The sequence below is a fragment of the Aquarana catesbeiana genome, linkage group LG02 (genome assembly GCF_042186555.1).
Source record: "Aquarana catesbeiana isolate 2022-GZ linkage group LG02, ASM4218655v1, whole genome shotgun sequence".
Taxonomy (NCBI): Eukaryota; Metazoa; Chordata; class Amphibia; order Anura; family Ranidae; genus Aquarana; species Aquarana catesbeiana.
Window position 1 is genome coordinate 513,859,659 of NC_133325.1, and position 22,882 is coordinate 513,882,540.

General features: G+C 43.8%; 1 protein-coding gene across 3 annotated transcripts in view; it reads right to left on the reverse strand.

Moving 5' to 3' along the window:
• Window positions 1–22,882, reverse strand: part of LOC141128474 (C4b-binding protein alpha chain-like) — a 448,459-nt gene that overhangs the window by 389,937 nt on the left and 35,640 nt on the right. For all 3 annotated transcript variants that reach the window (XM_073615780.1, XM_073615778.1, XM_073615779.1), the window contains exon 4: window positions 5,661–5,717. In XM_073615780.1, coding sequence (XP_073471881.1) covers window positions 5,661–5,717 — 57 coding nt within the window. The remainder of the gene's footprint in view (window positions 1–5,660; window positions 5,718–22,882) is intronic.

The window sequence follows — 22,882 nt, forward strand, 5'->3', positions numbered from 1 at the left end:
ACATTTTACCCACATTTTTAGCTGAGGTCCTATAAACTTCTTCTATTAATTTGCGCTTTTTTGCTGCGTTTTCTGAGAGGGCACCAAAAGTTCCGCATGCTGCATCTTTGGTGCACTTCAAAAAATGTGGAAAAAATGCACACCCTAATAGTAGTCCATGGGACTGTAGCTAAAAACGTGGGTAAGATTCATACATCGTGCATACACCAGCACTGTGGCCAAACCGCAGCCCACCAGTGTGAACCCTGACAAACTTTTAATGCAGCGCTCGCATTTATCCAAGACATCAAAGTGCCATAGCACTACACACAGCCTAGGACAGTATATCCTTCAGATACACAGAAAACATACATTCAAAACACTTAAAATATTGGAATGTGCTACAGGTTTTACTGTAAAGGTCTAGCAGTAAGACCCAAGAAAGCAAAAATCCCTTATTGATCTTAAATCTCCCACAAATCTATGCAAAAGACATAATTAATTTAAATAGCCCTCCTTTTTTTTTTGTTAAAATGTAATGTGCTGCAACAAACATCCATATTTACAAAATCACAGATATGGGACCCTCCAAAATACACTGGCTAAAACACATAAAAGTGTCCAAGTACTATTTTTCCTTTTTTAAAAGACACGCGTATGCAGAATGATTGCGTCAATGGTATATTGTATAAAATATTTGGGTCTGGTGAAAAGACTAATATACAGTATATACAGTATAAACTAGAATATGTTCAGACCAATTTTATCATACATACATTACATTTGTAGTGAAAACCTTCTATAAAATTCTTCACTACCAGAAAAAAAGATGCAAGTCAGTACCAGTGGCGGCCACTCCATTAGGGGCGCAGGGGTGCTGCCCCCCAGTCCCTAATCTACATGCAGGGCGCTGGATGCATGGATTTCAATGTTTTGTTTTTTTTAAGCACATGACTAGAGCCTGTGGCTCTAATTGGCTTCAATAAGGGTGGGCTCGGGGCTAACCATACATGGATCAGTTTTTTTTCAATTAGCCAGTTGACGGACTGGAAATACTGAATGGATTCCTTCTGTGTTTTTGTATTTTCACAGCGGGGACTCCTCCTCTGTCAAAATACAATGATCAGTGCTGCAGCCTAGATAAATTAAAATATATGTACCATAAAAGTCTATCATCTATATTAATGAAGTATGTTTATTTTTATGCAAATTACTCTCATAGAGATTTTTGGAATAAAGAGATGATACTGCCATGAAGATGTTGAAAGACCAGAATGTTAAAGCGATTATGTGTGTGTAGCCAGGTGCCATTCAAATTGCCTGTGTCATTGAAGGGGACACTCTACAACATTAGCCACAGTGAGGCTGTTTCCTCCAGCATTCAGCTTAGTCCCTATAGGATCATATCCTGAATGCAGAGCGAGACCCGACAGAAGAACAAAGGATCTTGGAACATGTAGTCCAAAGAGACAAATTTATACTGGTGATGGATCATCCTGGACTACAAGTTCCAGCCGGCTGGAGGGAGAGAACAGAATGCTGGGAGAAGTGATAAATAGCCTGTGTTGGGGAGTTGGTGTATTGAAACCATGGCCTTCAGCTGGGAGCAGGGGTCTGGACGCTCAGAGAGTCGCAAGGAGCACCGCGGCTTAGTCAGTGTGGAGAGCTCTTTGGTGGGTGGGAGAGCGGAGCACCATCGCTAGCTCCCTATCAGCTGAGTAACTGTCGGGGGGTCACCTTCATCATCCTAGACACAGATGCCGCTGAATCCCAGCAACGCAAAGGTGTGTGGTCGGGGACCTTTCTCTTGTCGAAGATTCTACAAAAGTCTATCTTGGAACTTCCTATTCCCCTGAGCCTGGTATCATCTGGATCGGTGAGCGGCCCAAAAAGCCCACCCTCTTTACACCCTAGGAGACACTGCATGTAGACACCTTGTCCCATTTCTCTACACTAATGTTTTTACAAAGAAACACTTTGCACATGCTTTTTACAGTATTGGATGCCAAATATACAGAGATTCCCTCTGGAACCTTGTTAAGCTAGCTGAAGACACTGGAAATCTACAGTACATCATCAGGACTTCTTCACAACCTCCTTCCATTTCTTGAAGGACTTTGTCGCATAACATTTGCACACATTTAGGGGAACTCTCCTCAGAAATTAAGTGTTAAATTTCTGATAATTTACAGTGCCTTGAAAAAGTATTCGTACCCCTTGAAATTTTTCACATTTTGTCATGTTACAACCAAAAACATAAATGTATTTTATTATGATTTTATGTGATAGACCAACACAAATTGGCACATAATTGCGAAGTGGAAGCAAAATGATAAATGGTTTTAAATTTTTTTTTAAAATAGATATCTGAAAAGTGTGGCGTGCATTTGTATTCAGCCCCCTCTACTCTGATACCCCTAACTAAAATCTAGTGGAATTAATTGCCTTTAGAAGTCACCTAGTTAGTAAACAGAGTCCACTTGTGTGTAATTTAATCTCAGTATAAATACAGCTGTTCTGTGAAGCCCTCATAGGTTTGTTAAAGAACCTTAGTGAACAAACAGCATCATGAAGGCCAAGGAACACACCAGACAGATCGGGGATAAAGTTGTGGAGAAGTTAAAAGCAGGGTTAGGTTATAAAAAAATATCCCAAGCTTTGAACATCTCACAGAGCACTGTTCAATCCATCATAGGATGCCGCCCATCCACCGTCAAATGACAGCGGGGTGGTGTGGCTCTCATTCTGGGACGCCGTCATATGACGGCGTCCCAGAACGGCCAGTCTCATGTAAACACGGAGATGCCGGTAGTCTGCGCTCCTCGCTCAAACTGACAGAGTGTGTGGCGAGGAGAGCTGATCAGCGGGATCTCCACGCAGGGGGACATCTAGGCATGCAATCAGGGCACTGATCATCAGTGCCCTGATTACAATATAGCACCAAGAGCATCACAATTCAGTGTCCCCAATGCCCACCAGTGCCAGCAAACAGTGCCCACCAGTTCCAGCAATCAGTGCCCACCAGTGCCCACAAGTGCCACCAATCAGTGCTCATTAGCGATGCCAGTCAGTGCTGGCTATCAGTTCCACCTATCAGTGCTGCCCATCAATGCCCTTTACTGCTATCCATCAATGCCCATCAGTGTTGCCCATCAGTGCCACCCATCAATGCCCATCAATGCCCATCAGTACCACCTATCCGTGCTGCCTATCAGTGCCCACCAGTGCCACCTATCAGTGCCCACCAGTGCCGCCTATCAGTGCCCATCAGTGCCACCTAATAGTGCCCATCAGTGCAGCCTATCAGTGCTCATCAGTGCCACATATCATTGCCCATAATTGCGGCATATTAGTGCCTTCTCATCAGTGCCCATAAGTGCCACCTCATCAATGCTCACCAGTTCAGCCTATCAGTGACCATCAGTGCTGCCTCATCAGCGCACATCAGTGAAGGAGAAAAATTACTTAGTTACAAAATTTACTGACAGAAACTAAGTAAAAAAAAATATGTTTTTTTCAAAATTTTTGATTTTTTTTTTTTTTTAGTAAAAAATTGAAAACCCAGCAGTGATTAAATACCGCCAAAATAAAACTCTATTTGTGTGAAGAAAATGATAAAAATTTTATCTGGGCACAGTGTATCATGACCGCGCAATTGTCATTCAAAGTGCGAGAGCGCTTTGGCCTGGGAGGGAAAGGGGTGTAAGTGCATGCCCTGTAGGCAAGTGGTTAAAGAAGCAGCCAAGATGCCCATGTAGGAGCTGCAGAGATCCACAGCTCAGGTGAGAGAATCTGTCCACAGGACAACTATTATTTGTGCACTACATAAATCTGGCCTTTATGGAAGAGTGGCAAAAAGAAAGCCATGGTTGAAAGAAAGCCATAAGAAATTCCGTTTGCAGTTTGCGAGAAGCCATGTGGGGGACACAGCAAACATGTGGAAGAAGGTGCTCTGGTCAGATAAGACCAAAATTGAACTTTTTGGCCTAAAAGCAAAACGACGTGTATGGTGGTAAACTAGGACTGCACATCACCCTGAACACACCATCCCCACTGTGAAACATGGTGGTGGCAGCATCATGTTGTGGAGATCCTTTTCTTCAGCAGAGACAGGGAAGCTGGTTTGAGTTGATGGGAAGATGGATGGATCCAAATACAGGGCAATCTAATGCCGCGTACACACGGTCGGACTTTACGGCAGACTTTTCGACATACTTTACGCCGGACTTTCTGAATGAACGGACTTGCCTACACACAATCCACCAAAGTCCGTCGAATTCGTACGTGATGACGTACGACCGGACTAAAACAAGGAAGTTCATAGCCAGTAGCCAATAGCTGCCCTAGCTTGGCTTTTTGTCTGTCGAACTAGCATACAAACGAGCGGACTTTTCGACCGGACTCGATTTCGACGGATTGATTTAAAACATTTTTAAAATCTAAGTCTTTTGAGAAAACAAAGTCCGCTGGAGCCCACACACGATCGAATTGTCCGACAAAATCCCGTCCGCCGGGCAAACTCTGCAGTAAAGTCCGCTTGTGTGTACGCGGCATTAGAAGAAAACCTGTTATGCCGCGTACACATGAGCAGAATTTCCGACAGAAAGAGTCCGACGGGAGCTCTTTCATCGTATATTCCGACCCCATCTGACTTTTTCCGTCGAAAATTCAGACGGACTTAGATAGAGAACATGTTCTATGTTTTTCAGACGGAACAAATTACTATCGGAAAAACCGCTCGTCTGTATGCTGTTCCGACGCACCAAAAACTACGAATGCTCTGAAGCTAGTACGAGACGGAAGCTATTGGCTACTGGCTATTGAACTTCCGTTTTCTAGTCCCGTCGTACGTGTTGTACGTCACCACATTCTGGACGGTCAGAATTTGGTGTGACCGTGTTTATGCAATACAGCTTGAGTGGAATTCCGTCGGAACTCCGTCGGAAAAACCTTCAGAGTTTATTCCGACGGCAAAACCAGTCATGTGTACAGGGCATGGGAGTCTGCAAAAGACTTGAGACTGAGGGGGAGGTTCACCTTCCAGCAGGACAAGGACCCTAAATATAGAACCAGAGCTACAATGGAATGGTTTGGATCAAAGCATATTTATGTGTTAGAATGGCCCAGTCAAAGTCCAGACTTAAATCCAATTAACAATCTGTGGCAAGACTTGAAAACTGCTGTTCACAGATGCTCTCCATCCAATCTGACAGAGCTTGAGCTATTTTGCAAAGAAGAATGGGCAAATATTTCACTCTCTAGATGTGCAAAGCTGGTAGAGACATACCCGAAAAGACTTGCATTTGTATTTGTATTGTATTTGTAGCAAAAGGTGGTTCTAGTATTGACTGGGGGGGGCCTGAATACAAATGCACGCCACACTTTTCAGATATTTACTTGTAAAGGAATTTGAAAAACATTTATCATTTTGCTTCCACTTCACAATTATGTGCCACTTTGTGTTGGTCTATCACATAAAATCCCAATAAAAAACATTTACGTTTTTGGTTGTAACATGACTAAATTTGGAAAATTTCAAGGGCTATGAATACTTTTTCAAGGCACTGTACTGTTGATATTTGTTCTCAGAGGTTGTGGGCCTGTGATACATGTGTATCTGTATACAGTAATGAGGCACAATATATTACATTATATTTAGAGTAGTTCTATCATCATCATACCTGATCTTATGACAGTTTGTTCAAGGCCAGAATGGCGTTCATGTCCGTTAAAATCACCTGTAAAACCAATTGGAAAAAAAGGCATAAAGGTTAAAAAAGGGAAGATGAAAACGAGCATCCAGTGTTTAAAGTAGTTCTACAGGGTAAGGTAAAAAAAAAAACATTCTGAATGCACCTCCCCCCCTTATACTTACCGGAGTTTGATTTTGATCACTTTACTTTGCTTTAAAATAGGACCTACTAACACAAAACAGCATTGCTGATAAGGTGGACTTTTAAATATTTGCCCATCTATAGTAATGAGGTATTTAGGCAAATAAATATCACAAGATTTAGTGAATAAAGAGATGATGTTACTATGAAAAGGTCTAAAGATCACTATGTTTAGGTGAATATATACAGTATCTCACGAAAGTGAGTACACCCCTCACATTTTTGTAAATATTTTATAATATTGTTTCATGTGACAACACTGAAAAAAAGACACTTTACTACAATGTAAAGTAGTGAGTGTACAGCTTGTATAACAGTGTAAATTTGCTGTCCCCTCAAAATAACTCAACACACATCCATTAATGTCTAAACTGCTGGCAACAAAAGTGAGTACACCCTTAAGTGAAAATGTCCAAATTGGGCCCAATTAACCATTTTCCCTCCCCGATGTCATCTGACTCATTAGTGTTACAAGGTCTCAGGTGTGAATGGGGAGCAGGTGTGATAAATTTGGTGTATTAGGGTAGATAGGGGGCGCTAATAATTACTAAAAAAAAAAAAAAAAGGGTGTACTGTGAACAATTAGTATATAATGTTGTATAATAATTGGTAAAGGTAAAATAATGGTGAATAAAATAATCCTTCACACCTGTGAAGCGTGCAAAGGTGAATAAACACATAAAAAATAGTGGATGAATATATGTGATATTAAAAATAAGGATAAACGTGATATACAATGACAATAGTGATATGAATGTCCCAGTTAAAGACTAACTGAATAGTCAGTGAAAAGAGAAAATGATAAGATCTTCCAAAGTGGATTGATTTCTTGATATATTCAGGTAGAGATTCCTTCACCAAGAAAGAAGAAAAATGCACCTCGCAATAGTGAATAGATATCTGCTTACCAGATACCAATGACTCCTTTAATTAAAAAGAGAGTCATTAGTGCTTATGCAGGATTGTGCCTGCTCACATCGGATGGCCTAACGAACCCCGGTTGTTCAGACATGGGATATGGAAAAAGCAATAGAAACTTCCATAGTATAACACCGTTTTATTAAAAATATAAAAAACAGATAAAAAGCCAAATGGCCGCTTACATTGGTAGGTGCCTACCTGGCACTGGGGCTGCTCGCTTGTCTAGGTGTGGATAAGGAGAGGGGTCCCTTCGCATCACCTCGATGTCGGCGTGCGTTCCACCCGGCGTGAGTAACAACCAGATCACCGGACGTAGGTATAGGATCACGTGACCACGTACCGCTCCCGTGTATTTTAAAGGTATGTTACCTTTACCAATCATTATATACCATTATATACTAATTGTTTACAGTACACCCTTTTTTTTTTAGTAATTATTAGTGCCCCCTATCTACCCTAATACACCTTTGACCATTTTTTGCTCAAATTGGGGAGCAGCTTACCATTTATTATATTTTTTTCTAATATTCCACTAATATAGTTTTATCCAATATTTTTTATTTATCTGGCGCAGAGTTTCTTTTTCTCTACTAGTGATAAATTTTGTGTTATCGCTCTCACTCTCTCACACTGGAAGTCCAAAATGGCACCTCATGGCCTAGGCTATAAGAAGATTTCCAAGACCCTGAAACTGAGCTGCAGCACGGTGGCCAAGATCATTCAGCGGTTTAACAGGACAGGTTCCACTCAGAACAGGCCTCGCCATGGTCGATCAAAGAAGTTGAGTGCACATGTTCAGCGTCATATCCAGAGGTTGTCTTTGGGAAATAGAGGTATGAGTGCTGTCAGCATTGCTGCAGAGGTTGAAGGGGTGGGGATCAGCCTGTCAGTGCTCAGACCATACGCCGCACAATGCATCAAATTGGTCTGCATGGTTGTCGTCCCAGAAGGAAGCCTCTTCTAAAGATGATGCACAAAAAAGCCTGCAGTTTGCTGAAGACAAGCAGACTAAGGATATGGATTACTGGAACCATGTCCTGTTGTCTGATGAGACCAAGATAAACTTATTTGGTTCAGATGGTGTCAAGCGTGTGTGGTGGCAACCAGGTGAGGAATATAAAGACAAGTGTGTCTTGCCTACAGTTAAGCATGGTTGTGGGAGTGTCATGGTCTGGGGCAGCATGAGTGCTGCCGGCAATGGGGAGCTACAGTTCATTGAGGGAACCATGAATGCCAACATGTACTGTGACATACTGAAGCAGAGCATGATCCCCTCCCTCCGGAGACTGGGCCACAGGGCAGTATTTCAACATGATAACGACCCCAAACACACCTCCAAGATGACCACTGCCTTGCTAAAGAAATGAGGGTAAAGGTGATGGACTAGCCAAGCTTGTCTCCAGACCTAAACCCTATTGAGCATCTGTGGGGCATCCTCAAATGGAAGGTGGAGGAGCGCAAGGCCTCTAACATCCACCAGCTCCATGATGTCAAAAAGCAACAAAGATGGACTTTTCAGGCACCAATTATAAATAATATATATAAACTTTATTAAACACATAATACAAAAAAATTAAAATGTTGCAAATAAAGTGCAAGAAACTAGCTAGATCTCTCCAATATAGGTCATGTAAGTCAAGGGCATAACAGTACAGGAGTATGTCCCTGTGTTAGGTTATAGTATGCAAAAACGCTCTACATGTTTTGCAAGTGATTGCTTCTTCAGGAGCTTGTTAATTATTCTAAAGAAGAGAGAAACACAGGCAATCAATAATATTTATGCCCCGTACACACGGTCGGATTTTCCGATGGAAAATGTGTGATAGGACCTTGTTGTCGGAAATTCCGACCGTGTGTAGGCTCCATCACACATTTTCCATCGGATTTTCCGACCCACAAAGTTTGAGAGCAGGATATAAAATTTTCCGACAACAAAATCCATTGTCGGAAATTCCGATTGTGTGTACACAAATCCGACGGACAAAGTGCCACGCATGCTCAGAATAAATAAAGGGATGAAAGCTATTGGCTACTACCCGTTTATAGTCCCGACGTACGTGTTTTACGTCACCACGTTTAGAATGATCGGATTTTCCGACAACTTTGTGTGACCGTGTGTATGCAAGACAAGTTTGAGCCAACATCCGTCGGAAAAAATCCTAGGATTTTGTTGTCGGAATGTCCGAACAAAGTCCCACCGTGTGTACGGGGCATAACAGTAATAATCTTGGTATAAAGTCTCAGAAGTTCGCAGGGAGTACCGAAAGGCAATCAAAGTAGGGCTCCAGACAGGGCATGCATATGGTGACGCGAATCACATGTGGGGACGTGCCTGATAAAGACATCTTAATGTGTATAAAGTGGTAGTGCCAGAAATGAGGTAATAATAATAATAATAATAATAATGGTAAATCATATAAATGAACTCTGTATCAAGGTAGAGGGGGTTATATCTAAAGTAGACCACCAGCAATAGAAAGCTTAGTGGAGATTTGTAATAATATCAGAACATTAGATTAACAGGTAGAAGTTCCAAACCATCTAGAAAGGAAAATATAAATCTAGTCAATACATTTAGAAATCCCAAAGTTAAGGAGTAGAGAAAGCAGATGATAGTATATAAGTACCTTTTCAGAGTAGATGTAGTGGTAAAATGTAGAGGGATCCAGAGACGGACGACCGTCTGAAGAGGTTGCCGTGATATAAGACTGAATGAACAGCCTTATATGCATGTCCCAGTCAGGTGTGCGGCGCTTCCGCATCACCTAAATCGGACGGGAAGGGATGCGCGCGCAACCTCGTCACGGCCGCACATGCGCAGTTTCGCGAAGGCGGCTGCGATAGACGCAGCCGTACGGGAAGAGCGCCACCCTAAAAGTCTCAGGGCTGGGAGCTCCCCCAGGAGGACACTCCAATATGACAACGCTAAAGAGCGTTGTGTGGGGCAGATGTAAATAGCCTAAACAGTGGATGGTGGAACGGCCAGAGAGAGGACAGAAAACAAGAAACCACAAGAAGGAGAATAGCAGACCCCGACCATGAGCCGCAATGTCATTCTCACAAAGGGGCAGACTGCGGCTCCCCGGCCGCACATGTAGCCCGCAACACCAGCATACCATAGCAGCCCAAGAATGATGCCAATAGGATCTCCACCGCAGGCCAGAGACATAAAGCCTTGATCAAAAGCGGTTGAAACAAGTAAAGCCTATAAAAGCTAAAAATAAATGTAAAAATCAAGCATTAAAATGCAATACATTGTTAACAATGAACAATATGAAATAATAATTGGGCAATGAACAGCAAATATACATGAACAAATAAGCAATATCAAAAGGCAAAGACATTATTACATGATTGAACAAACAGATGCCAAACAAATAAGAACATATCTCACTCAATAAGGAAGAGGGAGGAGGGAGTGGAGGGGGAAAAAAGGGGGGCAAGGAGCCACAACAGCAAGAGACAGGATGTATGAAAGTATAACACCAGATATTTCTATCTCAGGAACTGATAAAGCATATAGCTATATTTTACAGAAATTATTTGTATGATTGCAATTCATTAATGCCTGGCTAATGTGTGGCATTAAGGTGTCCTATCCATTTAGTCTCGTGCTGGAGTATTCTCCTGTCCCAATCACCTCCCCTCGGATCCTACGACAGATCCCTGTCTTGTTTGGAACATATTTGATCGTGAGCAAAGAGTAATTTGTATGTTAACTTTCTAGAAAAAAGGTAAAGATCTTTAATAGTGTCGTATTTATCCAACTGAAATGTGGGACAAAAACTTCATATCTTAAGAGATCAAAATCTACTTTAGAAAAAGTGTATGGAGTGAGATTGATGATGTCTAGTTCTAGTTGTGGAGGGTCAATGCTGGTGGCATGTGCTGGTCAAACACTGGCATATCTTATATGAGGACCCCCACCCTGAACAAGTATATCAATGATCGCCCCAAGATTGTTTTCAAAAGGGCGGTCTCCTTACGTGACAAATTGACTAAAAGTCACTATGTCCCCTCCCATGGACACACTGCCCATGAACATGGAATTTTCAGGCTGATTGCAGTACCCAGGGGGTGGTCTATCTAATGACGTGTAAGTGTGGGATATTTTATGTTGGAAAAACAATTCGCCAACTACGTCAGGGAATCAATGACCATATCTATTCTTCTACTAATGGTAGGATGCTTAGCCCCATAAGTAGACACCTTGACCTATATCACAGATTCCATACCTCTATTGCTACCTCTATGGTTCTGGTAGTTATATCGCAGGATCCGAGGAGAGGTGATTGGGACAGGAGAATACTCCAGCATGAGATTAAATGATTAGAATGCCTTAATGCCACACGTTGGCCAGGCATTAATGAATTGCAATCATACAAATCATTTCTGTAAAAATATAGCTATATGCTTTATCAGTTCCTGAGATAGAAATATCTGGTGCTATACTTTCATACATCCTGTCTCTTGCTATTGTGGCTCCTTGCCCCCCTTTTTTTCCCCTCCACTCCCTCCTCCCTCTTCCTTATTGAGTGAGATATGTTTTTATTTGCCGTCTGTTTGTTGTAATAATGTTTGTTGTAATAATGTCTTTGCCTTTTGATATTGCCTTTTTGTTTGTGTATATTTGCTGTTCATTGCCCAATTATTATTTCATATTGTTCATTGTTAACAATGTATTGCATTTTAATGCTTGATTTTTACATTTATTTTTAGCTTTTATAGGCTTTACTTGTTTCAACCGCTTTTGATCAAGGCTTTATGTCTCTGGCCTGCGGTGGAGATCCTATTGGCATCATTCTTGGGCTCCTATGGCATACTGGTGCTGCGGGCTACATGTGCGGCCGGGGAGCCGCAGTCTGCCCCTGTGTGAGAATGACATTGCGGCTCATGGTCGGGGTCTGCTATTCTCCTTCTTGTGGTTTCTTGTTTTCTGTCCTCTCTCTGGCCGTTCCACCATCCACTGTTTAGGCTATTTACATCTGCCCCACACAACGCTCTTTAGCGTTGTCATATTGGAGTGTCCACTTGGGGGATCTCCCAGCCCTGAGACTTTTAAGGCGGCGCTCTTCCCGTACGGCCGCGTCTATCGCAGCCGCCTTCACGAAACTGCGCATGCACGGCCGTGACAAGGATGCGCACGCTTCCCTTCCCGGCCGAGTTGGGTGATTCGGAAGCGCTGCACACCTGACTGGGACGTACATATAAGGCTGTTCATCCAGCCTTATATCACAGCAACCTCTTCAGAAAGTCGTTCGCCTCTGGATCCCTCTACATTTTACCACTACATCTACTCTGAAAAGGTACTTATATACTATCATCTGCTTGCTCTACTCCTTTCCTTTGGGATTTCTAAATGTATTGACTGTAGATATATATTTTTCCTTTCTAGATGGTTTGGAACTGCTACCTGTTAATCTAATGTGCTGCTTTATTACAAATCTCCACTAAACTTTCTATTGCTTGCGGTCTACTTTCGATACAACCCCCTCTACCTTGATACAGAGTTCATTTATATTAGAGGTCGACCGATATGGGTTTTTCTCTGGCCGATGCCGATGCCGATATTTAGAAATCGCGGTGGCCGATGGCCGATATATGATGCCGATTTTTTTTTGGGCCGATATATTAGGCCGATTTTTTTTATTTTATTTTTTTTTTTTTCCCTTCATCTCATAAAATCTAACAGTTAGACCCCTTTCACACTGGGGTGTTTTTAAGGCGCTTTTGGGCTAAAAATAGCGCCTGTAAAGTGCCTGTCAAACGGCTCCCCTGCAGTCTGTGTGAAAGCTCGAGTGCTTTCACACTGAGGCGATGCGCTGGCAGGATGTTAAAAAAAAGTCCTGCAAGCGGCATCTTTGGAGCGGTGTGTACCACCACTCCTGCCCATTGAAATGAATGCGCACCACTGCCGAAGCGCCTACAAAGCGTTTCGGCAGCAGCGCTTCAGGGGCGCATTTAACTCCTTCCTCGGCCGCTAGCTGGGTTATAAGCACCCCGCTAGCAGCCGAATAGCGCCGCTAAAATGACGGTAAAGCGCCGCTAAAACTAACAGCGTTTTACCGTCAACGCATGCCCGCTCCAGTGTGAAAGCAGCCTTAAGTAATAAGTGATACAGAAAATTTTTTACATTTAAACATTTATTAAACAAAACAAACCTTCAATCAGTTCACTTGTATGTATAATTTAATTAAAAAAAATAACTATATCTTAAATATTAAATACACAAAAACAGGTAATCAAAACTTTCGGACGAAAAAAAATGGGCTAACTTTACTGCTTTTTTTTTTTTTTTTTTTTATTTATTTCATTAGTGTATTTTTTTTTTAAAAAATGCGTTTGAAAGACCGCTGCGCAAATACCGTGTGACATAAAATATTATAATACCGCTATTTTATTCCCTAGGGTCTCTGCTAAAAAAAATATATATATAATGTTTGGGGGTTCTAAGTGATTTTCTAGCAGAAAATACAGGATTTTTACTTGTAAGCAACAAGTGTCAGAAAAGATTTAGTCTTTAAATGGTTAAACTGAGAGCTTCTACACATAGAGTTCAGTCTATTGATAAAAAAAACCTGAAGAGATACAATGTATCTTCTTATCAGACTTGGCAGGCTGTCCAGGGAGGAGAGAAGAAAACTTCAGACAACTTGCACTGACTTCTATTACAGAAGTCACTTGCAAGTCCCGCTGAAGTTATAATCGGCTTTTTTTATCAGCACAATTGGCCGATGCCGATTAAGTAAAAAAAGCCAAATATCGGCCGATATATCGGTCGACCTCTAATTTATATGTTCTACCATTATTATAAGGTAAAACTACTCAATTAATACCATCCAATAATGCCGCAGACAGATCACCTTTAATGAGATTTGCCTTACCGCTATCATTTATATACTTTACAAGTGGCGGTGTTTGTCGCCAAATACAGTTCCATTCCTAAAGCTTATAATTTATAAGCATACATCTATTCAAATCTATGCTCATTATATTTTGCTACCAAGTTAGGCTGGATAGTAGTTGTTATTTTACTACACCTCTCTATTTTTTCCCTGTATGGAGTGAGCTTTCTATTTACCTTAGTTAACCCTTTATGCGTCCTTTGCCTATTTCACATTTGGCAGTGGACATTCACCTAATTTCCGACACTACCACTCTATACATGTAGCGCTGGTAGATTTTTAATCTACTGCTGATAGGTAAATTTAGTGGGTTATCTATTTATACATAGTCAGATTTGCCTCTGTTCCAGCTCGGCTGAGTTGCATGTAATTTCACACTGCGCCTGTTGGTGTCGTTGTTATTATGGGCCAGTGTTGGAAAGGCAACACGTTGAAGTGTATAAGTGCTCCTCTGCCCCGGAGATAACTCGGTGGAGGTGGTCCTCCGAGTTCCATTCTGGGAGAGGGTATTTATGGGACAGACGCCATGTTTCAGGGTTGGTTTTTCCGTCCACCTGCTGGCCCTCCTGGCCGACAGGTATGTGCTAAGAGTACTACCTCGTGGTCCTCCAATCGGGAGGCTCATGGCAATGCAGCATGTGGGTGGGCCCAGAGGCTTGTCTGGGGCCTACCACAGCGGCAGTGGAATGGTCCTGGGCTGTCTATCCTAAGTGAAGAAGCTGGACAACTGAGAAGATCCCAGGGGAGGACCCGTCATGGAAGGATCATGCAGAGTGTTGGTCTGGAGAGGGGCCTGGTGACTCAGTTGGAGGACGTATCCTAAAGTAATCCTACCGCATAGTACTGCCGGGTTGGCTTAAAGGTCCTAGTGCTGTGTCTGTTGTTCATCATAAACCAATACATCCTGTGGCAGAGGATCGTACGGGTTTTGTTCCAATCAAGTCTGTGGCAGAGACTTTTGTTCGTACTGTGTACTGGCTGCTAGGTTAGTGAGAGAAACCTATCCAGGAGGGCAAAGATTCAACCTTACAGAGAGAATATATTCAGCTACAAGTTTTCAACCTCTAATGCTACACAAAGAACATTAAGAAAAGGTATTTGAGCTTCCCTGCAACTTTCCTTCTGCCTCTTTCCTGCTACTTCCTTCAATTTTATGTTTATTAAAGCATTGGAAAAGATACTCAAGTGTCCGGTGCCTACATTGCTTATGGTAACCTCAACGGGACCCTAGACCCGGTTCTGGTGAAATAGAGGTAAAGAAGGTGATGGTAACAGCCCGCTTAAACCAGCAGCTCCACCGAGAGTTATTGCTACCTACACATTAAGACATCTGTGTCAGGCATGTCCCCACTCGTGATTCACGTCACCATATGCATGCCCTGTCTGGAGCCCTCCTTTGATTGCCTTTCGGTACTCCCTGCAAACTTCTGAGACTTTATACCAAGATTATTACTGTTAATGTTATTGATTGCCTGTGTTCTCTCTCCTTTAGAATAATTAACAAGCTCCCGAAAAAGCAATAACTTGCGAAACATGTAGAGCTTTTTTGCATGCTGTAACCTAATACTGTACTGGGACATACTGTACTGTTATGCCTTTGACTTACATGACCTATATTGGAGAGATCTAGCTAGTTTTTGCACATTATTTGCAACATTTTAATGATTTTTTTTGTATTATGTGTTTAATAAAGTTTATATATATTTTTTATAATTGGTGCCTGAAAAGTCCATCTTTGTTGCTTTTCTATTTAAATATTGATGTTTAGGATGTGGCACTGTGCTACCGTAAAACTTCCACAGCTCCATCCTGTGTTGGAGTTTGGTAAACTTTTTGATACAGCTCTGTGATGTCGTCATGGAGGAGTGGAAGAGGACTCCAGTGGCAACCTGTGAAGATCTGGTGAACTCCATGCCCAAGAGAGTTAAGGCAGTTCTGGAAAATAATGGTGACCACACAAAATATTGACACTTTGGGCCCGATTTGGACATTTTCACTTAGGGGAGTACTCACTTTTGTTACCAGAGGTTTAGACATTAGTGGCTGTGTTTTGAGTTATTTCAAGGGGACAGCAAATTTACACTGTTAAGCTGTACACTCACTACTTTACAATAATAAAATATTTACAAAAATATGAGGGGTGTACTCACTTTTGTGAGATACTGTATAAAGGTTTTGTGTGATGGTGTAGTGAACAGATGTAATAGAAGCATACCCATTTTTGAGTCTGCACGGTTAACGCACATGCTCTGAAGACCTGACACAGTGACACAATAACATGAAAAGTCATGTCAATGCAATTTTAACGCACATAGTCCACATGTTAGTCACTGAGACGTTAATGCACATACTATGAAGATTGGTTAGTGAGAGGCAATTGCACAAAATTTGTAGACTGATCACTGAATGGTTATTATTATACGCAGGGCTGCCATCAAGGGGTTACAGCCCATACACTTGTAAGGGACCCCAGCGTCTGGACGGGCCCGGCTGACTGGCAGGGATGTGAGAAGGCAGAGGTGGGTGCAGAGGAGCTCTGTGGATGCTCCTGTATGTTGCTGGCTGCTGCTCTGTCATGAGCTGACATTGGGCTCTTTGCTGCCACCTCCGGCCATTTCCTGCATGTGCACCCCTTTGCATGTGGAAACAAGAGCTGGGACTAGGACCACCTTACAAGTAAGGGCTGTTGTGCAGAGGAGCTGTGTGTGTGACTGTGTACATGCCTATGCCTGTGTGTGTACATGCCTGTTAGTGTGTACATGTCTTGTGTGTGTACATGGCTGCCTGTGTGTGTACGTCTCTGTGTGTGTGCATGTCTCTGTGTGTGTGTACATGCCTGTGAGTGTGTACGTGTCTCTATGCGTATACATGCTTGTGTGTGTACATGTCTCTGTATGTGTACATGTCTTGTGTGTGTATACATGCATGTCATATGTACACATGTGAGTGGTGCTTGGAGCGTACAGGTGTAAAGGGGGGTGAGAGCGTACAGGTGTGAGGGGGGGGCTGAGAGCGTACAGGTGTGAGGGGGGGCTGAGAGCGTACAGGTGTGAGGGGGGGCTGAGAGCGTACAGGTGTGAGGGGGGGCTGAGAGCGTACAGGTGTGAGGGGGGGCTGAGAGCGTACAGGTGTGAGGGGGGGCTGAGAGCGTACAGGTGTGAGGGGGGGCTGAGAGCGTACAGGTGTGAGGGGGGGCTGAGAGCGTACAGGTGTGAGGGGGGGCTGAGAGCGTACAGGTGTGAGGGGGGCTGAGAGCGTACAGGTGTGAGGGGGGCTGAGAGCTTACAGGTGTGAGGGGGGCTGAGAGCTTACAGGTGTGAGGGGGACTGAGAGCGTACAGGTGTGAAGGGGGCTGAGAGCATACATGTGTGAGGTGGGGGGCTGGGAGCGTACATGTGTGAGGGGGGCTGAGCGCATACAGGTGTGAGGGGGGCTGCAAACGTACAGGTGTGAGGGGGGCTACAAACGTACAGGTGTGAGGGGGGTTGAGAGCGTACAGGTGTGAGGGGGGCTGCAAATGTACAAGTGTGAGGAGGGCTGAGAGCGTACAGGTGTGAAGGGGGCTGAGAGCATACATGTGTGAGGTGGGGGGCTGGGAGCGTACATGTGTGAGGGGGGCTGAGCGCATACAGGTGTGAGGGGGGCTGCAAACGTACAGGTGTGAGGGGGGCTACAAACGTACAGGTGTGAGGGGGGTTGAGAGCGTACAGGTGTGAGGGGGGCTGCAAATGTACAAGTGTGAGGAGGGCTGAGAGCGTACAGGTGTGAGGGGGGCTGAGAGCGTACAGGTGTGAGGGGGGCTGAGAGCGTACATATGGGAGGGGGGCTGAGAGCGTTGAGAGCATACAGGTGTAAGGGGGCTGAGAGAGTACAGGTGTGAGGGGGCTGAGAGCGTACAGGTGTGAAGGGGGCTGAGGCACTGAAGGACTTGGTGGGATGGTTAATGGGCAGATTTGGTGGGACGGCCAGTGGACGAGACCCTGGAGAATGCTGGTGGTCAGGTTGGGGGGGTGCCCAGGCTTAAAGCTGTATAAGGGGCCCCACAATTTCTGATGGCTGCCCTGATTACATGTACTCTGAAAATTGGTCACGGAGGGGATAAAATTGATACTGGAGACTAAGTAACATGCTTATTCTGGAGACTGAAAATCGAGAAGGTAATGCACATACTCTAGGGATAATGAGGTGTTATTGTGTGCTTAAGATTGTGAGATCTTAATACACGTATGTTAGGACTGGCCAATAATGAGTTAAATGTCACACGGGCTAATTGTCACTGAGGGTTAATGTGCATAGTTTGGTGTTTGGTCACCAGACCAATGAGCATACTTGGGGAACTGGTCACTAGGGAGTTAATGCAGATGATCAGGAGACTTTTGGGAATGTTCATACTCAGATGGCTGGACAGGGAAGTGCACAGAACAAATTGGGCCATTGAATGTTTAATGTCTGTACACTGCAAACTAGTCAGTAGAGTAGAGACTACTATTGCCTTGTGGTCCCCACAAGTTTATTGGGAAACATACCAGACTGAATGTTCATTGGATGACATTGCACTGACTTGCATTTGAATTTGGGTCAGCAGATTTAATAAGGGGTTGGTATCTGCCATCCCTCTCATTAATAAAGGGTGGGCTCATCGCAGCCTTTTGTCACTTACAGTTGGAGCAGTGTAAGGACAGCTGACTATTCTGTGTAGGTAGAGAGTAAGAAAAGTTTTGTGCTATACAGTGCTATACTGCGCTAATATACTGTGGAGTGGGTTACATATCTCTGTGTATTAATCTGTGCTCACAGTTCATAGACTCAACAATTCTTCTTAGGACTAGTAACAAGCAAATCTGACTGGGTTCGATTCACAGAGGGTTCAACAAATCCTGTTTGAAATTCAGGGAACTGAAACCTAGCAGTGAACTGATAATGGGCAAACTGCTCTAAAGCCTTTAGGTTTTTTTACCCTAACGCATTCTCTGCATTAAGGTAAAAAACCTTTGGTGACCAGGATCCCCCCAGCTCCCTCTTATACTTACCTAAATCCAATCTCGATGAGCCCAAGAGCAGTTGCTCCCTCCTCTCTCTCTCTACTCAGAGGGCAGATTGATAGCAAGGGGAGCTTTTGGATCCTGCTGCTGTCAATCAAGCGGAGCGAGGGGTGGGGCCGAGCCATGCTGTCTATATCTACAGACGCAGGCAGGGTGATTTAGATTTGAGCCTACACGAGTGCCCCCATAAAAAGCAGCTTCCTATGGAGGCACTCCTTGAAGAGCAGGAGTCAGGAGTGCCTGCGGAGGAGCCCAGAAGAGGAGGATCAGGTTTTGCACAGAGCAGGGGAATATAACATGTTTATTGTTTAAAAATAAAAAAGTTTTGAATCACTGAACTGAACTTGAATCAAAGTTGTAAAGAACAGTACAATTTTCACAGTCTTCGCAATAGCATACGCTGGCAACGAATATCTGGCTGTGGAGTTTTCTTTTTTTTCTTCTTGTAAAATTGTCCCGCTGTGTTATTGTCCCAGGCAGAATCCTGAAAATTAGCTTCTGTCCCAAGCCGGACTGTCATCCTTCCCTTACCTCCTCTCCACTTCCAGGAAGTGCTGCGAATTGCTCAGTGCCAAGAGGGGGCATGTCCAGCGAGGGTGATAAGCCGCTCAGGCTGTCAGTGTCAGCGGCTGCTGCGGGGACCCGACCAGGAGGAAGAATCAGGATTCTACTTCATGAGACTGCACCGATGAGAATTCACTTAGGCCCCTTTCACACTGGGGCGGTGGGGGCATCGGCGGTAAAACGCCGCTATTTTTTAGCGGCGCTTTACCGTCATTTTAGCAGCGGTATTCGGCCGCTAGCGGGGTGGTTTTAACCCACACTAGCGGCCAAAAAAGGGTTAAAACCGCCCGCAAAGTGCTGCTACAGCGCCACTATGCCGGCGGTATATGTGCGTTGCCCCATTGATTTCAATGGGCAGGAGTGGTTTAGGAGCGGTGTATACACCGCTCCAAAGATGCTGTTTGCAAGAGTTTTTTTTCCCTCCTGCCAGCGCAACGCTCCACTTTGAAAGCCCTCGGGCTTTCCCACTGGAGACACAGCAGTGGCAGTATCAGGTCGGTTTGCAGGCGCTATTTTTAGCGCAATAGCGCCTGCAAACTGCCCCAGTGTGAAAGGGGCCTTATGAGACTGTGCTGATGAGACTGCACTAATGAGACTGCTCTGATGAGGCTGCACTGATGGTAAAAGGGGGCTTTGATGTCACAGAGGACTTTAAAAGTAAAGGTTTTTTTTTTTATCCAGCAGTCACTGGACTGTGAGAAATTGGGTTTAAAACTGCACCGGACAATTTCTCACAGTCATGAGAGTGCTACATGTCAGCTATAAGCACTCTTGCTTCTATCTTTTAGGCTTTTAAGTAAAAAAATGCTGTTAGCTGACAAAGGTGGCATCTCCTGTTTTCATGCAGCGCTGCCCTGACTGTGAGAAATTGGGCAGTGGTTGTAAACCCTCACATATACCCAGTGCAGTGAACAGCTTCAGATGATACACAGAGATTAAACAAATCCTCCTACATAGGTTTGTTTATCTGAGTCTTCTCCTCTCTACACCCATGCAAAAGAGCAGTTTGTGTTAAAAATCTTTTTTCATCTGTCAGTAGCACAGAGGATGTAGCGGAGAGACTGCATTTACAGTGTAAAAGAGGGGATTGGATGAAAGGCACACACCCCCTCCACACACAGCAGAACTGTGTTGTGAATAGACAAGCTCTTTTCTGAGCTCTCAACCCCAACACAAATTTATCTCTAGTGACTAATGCTGATAACAGGAACCACAGAGAAATGACACTAAGGCTGCTTTCAAACTGGGGCGGTAGGGGGCGTCGGCAGTAAAACAGCGCTATTTTTAGCGCTGTTTTACCGCGGTATTCGGCCGCTAGCGGTGCGGAGAGAGATAAGAAGATAAGTAAACACTACAGATATACAGTATCTTAAAAAAGTGTACACCCCTCACATTTTTGTAAATATTTTATTATATCTTTTCATGTGACAACACTGAAGAAAAAACACTTTGCTACAATGTAAAGTAGTGAGTGTACAGCTTGTATAACAGTGTCAATTTGCTGTCCCCTCAAAATAACTCAACACACAGCCATTAATGTCTAAACCGCTGGCAACAAAAGTGAGTACACACCTAAGTGAAAATGTCCAAATTGGGCCCAAAGTGTCAATATTTTGTGCAGACACCATTATTTTCCAGCACTGCCTTAACCCTCTTGGGCATGGAGTTCACCAGAGCTTCACAGGTTGCCACTGGAGTCCTCTTCCACTCCTCTATGATGACATCACGGAGCTGGTGGATGTTTGAGACCTTGCGCTCCTCCACCTTCCGTTTGAGGATGCCCCACAGATGTTTAATAGGGTTTAGGTCTGGAGACATGCTTGACCAGTCCATCACTTTTACCCTCAGCTTCTTTAGCAAGGCAGTGTTCATCTTGTAGGTGTGTTTGGGGTCGTTATCATGTTGGAATACTGCCCTGCGGCCCAGTCTCTGATGGGAAGGGAGCATGCTCTGCTTCAGTATGTCACAGTACATGTTGGCATTCATGGTTCCCTCAATGAACTGTAGCACCCCAGTGCCGACAGCACTCATGCAGCCTCAGACCATGACACTCCCACCACCATGCTTGACTGTAGGGAAGACACAATGTCTTTGTGCTCCTCATCTGGTTGCCACCACACACGCTTGACACCATCTGAACCAAATAAGTTTATCTTGGTCTCATCAGACCACAGGACATGGTTCCAGTAATCCATGTCCTTAGTCTACTTGTCTTCAGCAAACTGTTTTTAGGCTTTCTTGTGCATCATCTTTAGAAGAGGCTTCCTTCTGGGATGACAGCCATGCAAACCAATTTTATGCAGTGTGCTGCAAATGGTCTGAGCACTGACAGGCTGACCCCCCCACCCCTTCAACCTCTGCAGCAATGCTGGCAGCACTCATACGTTTATTTCCCAAAGACAATCTCTGGATATGACGCTGAGCACATGCACTCAACTTCTATGGTCGACCATGGTAAGGCCTGTTCTGAGTGGAACCTGTAATGTTAAACTGCTGTATGGTCTTGGCCACCATGCTGCAGCTCAGTTTCAGGGTCTTGGCAATCTTCTTATAGCCTAGGCCATCTTTATGTAGAGCAACAATTTTTTTTTAAGATCCTCAGAGTTTTTTGCCATGAGGAGCCATGTTGAACTTCCAGTGACCAGTATGAGAGAGTGAGAGCAATAACACCAAATTTAACACACCTGCTCCCCATTCACACCTGAGACCTTGAAACACTAATGAGTCACATGACATCGGGGAGGGAGAATGGCTAATTGGGCCCAATTTGGACATTTTCACTTAGGGGTGTACTCACTTTTGTTGCCAGCGGTTTAGACATTAATTACTGTGTGTTGAGTTGATTTGAGGAGACAGCCAGTTTATACTGTTATACAAGCTGTACACTCACTACTTTACATTGTAGCAAAGTATCATTTCTTCAGTGTTGTCACATGAAAAGATATAATAAAATGTTTTAAAAAATGAGAGGGGTGTACTCACTTTTGTGAGATACTATATGTGCTTTGCTCAGATTCCATGACTGAGGTTTACAACCACTTTAAGCTACTTTTCTGTGCAATATATATATATATATATATATATATATATATATATATATATATATATATATCTATTGTGGTATTGGGGGTTATTTAGCTTCAGTGTAGAGCCTACCAGTGAGCTGAGTCTACGCCAGATATGCAGTTTAAGGGCTTTTTTGGCCCATGTTTATTGAAATTGAAGTAAAAGAAAAGCAGTCCATCCAGGATTCCCATGCAGGGGTTTCTTCCACAAAGCAATAATGAAATAAATGGAAAATACCGAGCCACCTGGCTCTCTGGTCAGCACTGCTGCGTTGACCTCGGTCCTCTTGACCCTGTAACTGTGTCCCTGTTTGGTACCCACACTGTACCTCTGGTGACACTTTCTTTTACAGATTCCTGGCTTACGTTATTGCCACACGGCTGCTTCAGGCCTGTAACCTAGGCCTTAGGTCTGCTCCTTAGAACAAAAGGGTTTCCTTGAGTTAAGCTCTCTCCTAGCTTTCTCCTGATCAGCGCCTTGCTGCTCTGTCACAAAGTACATCTGCCTCCTG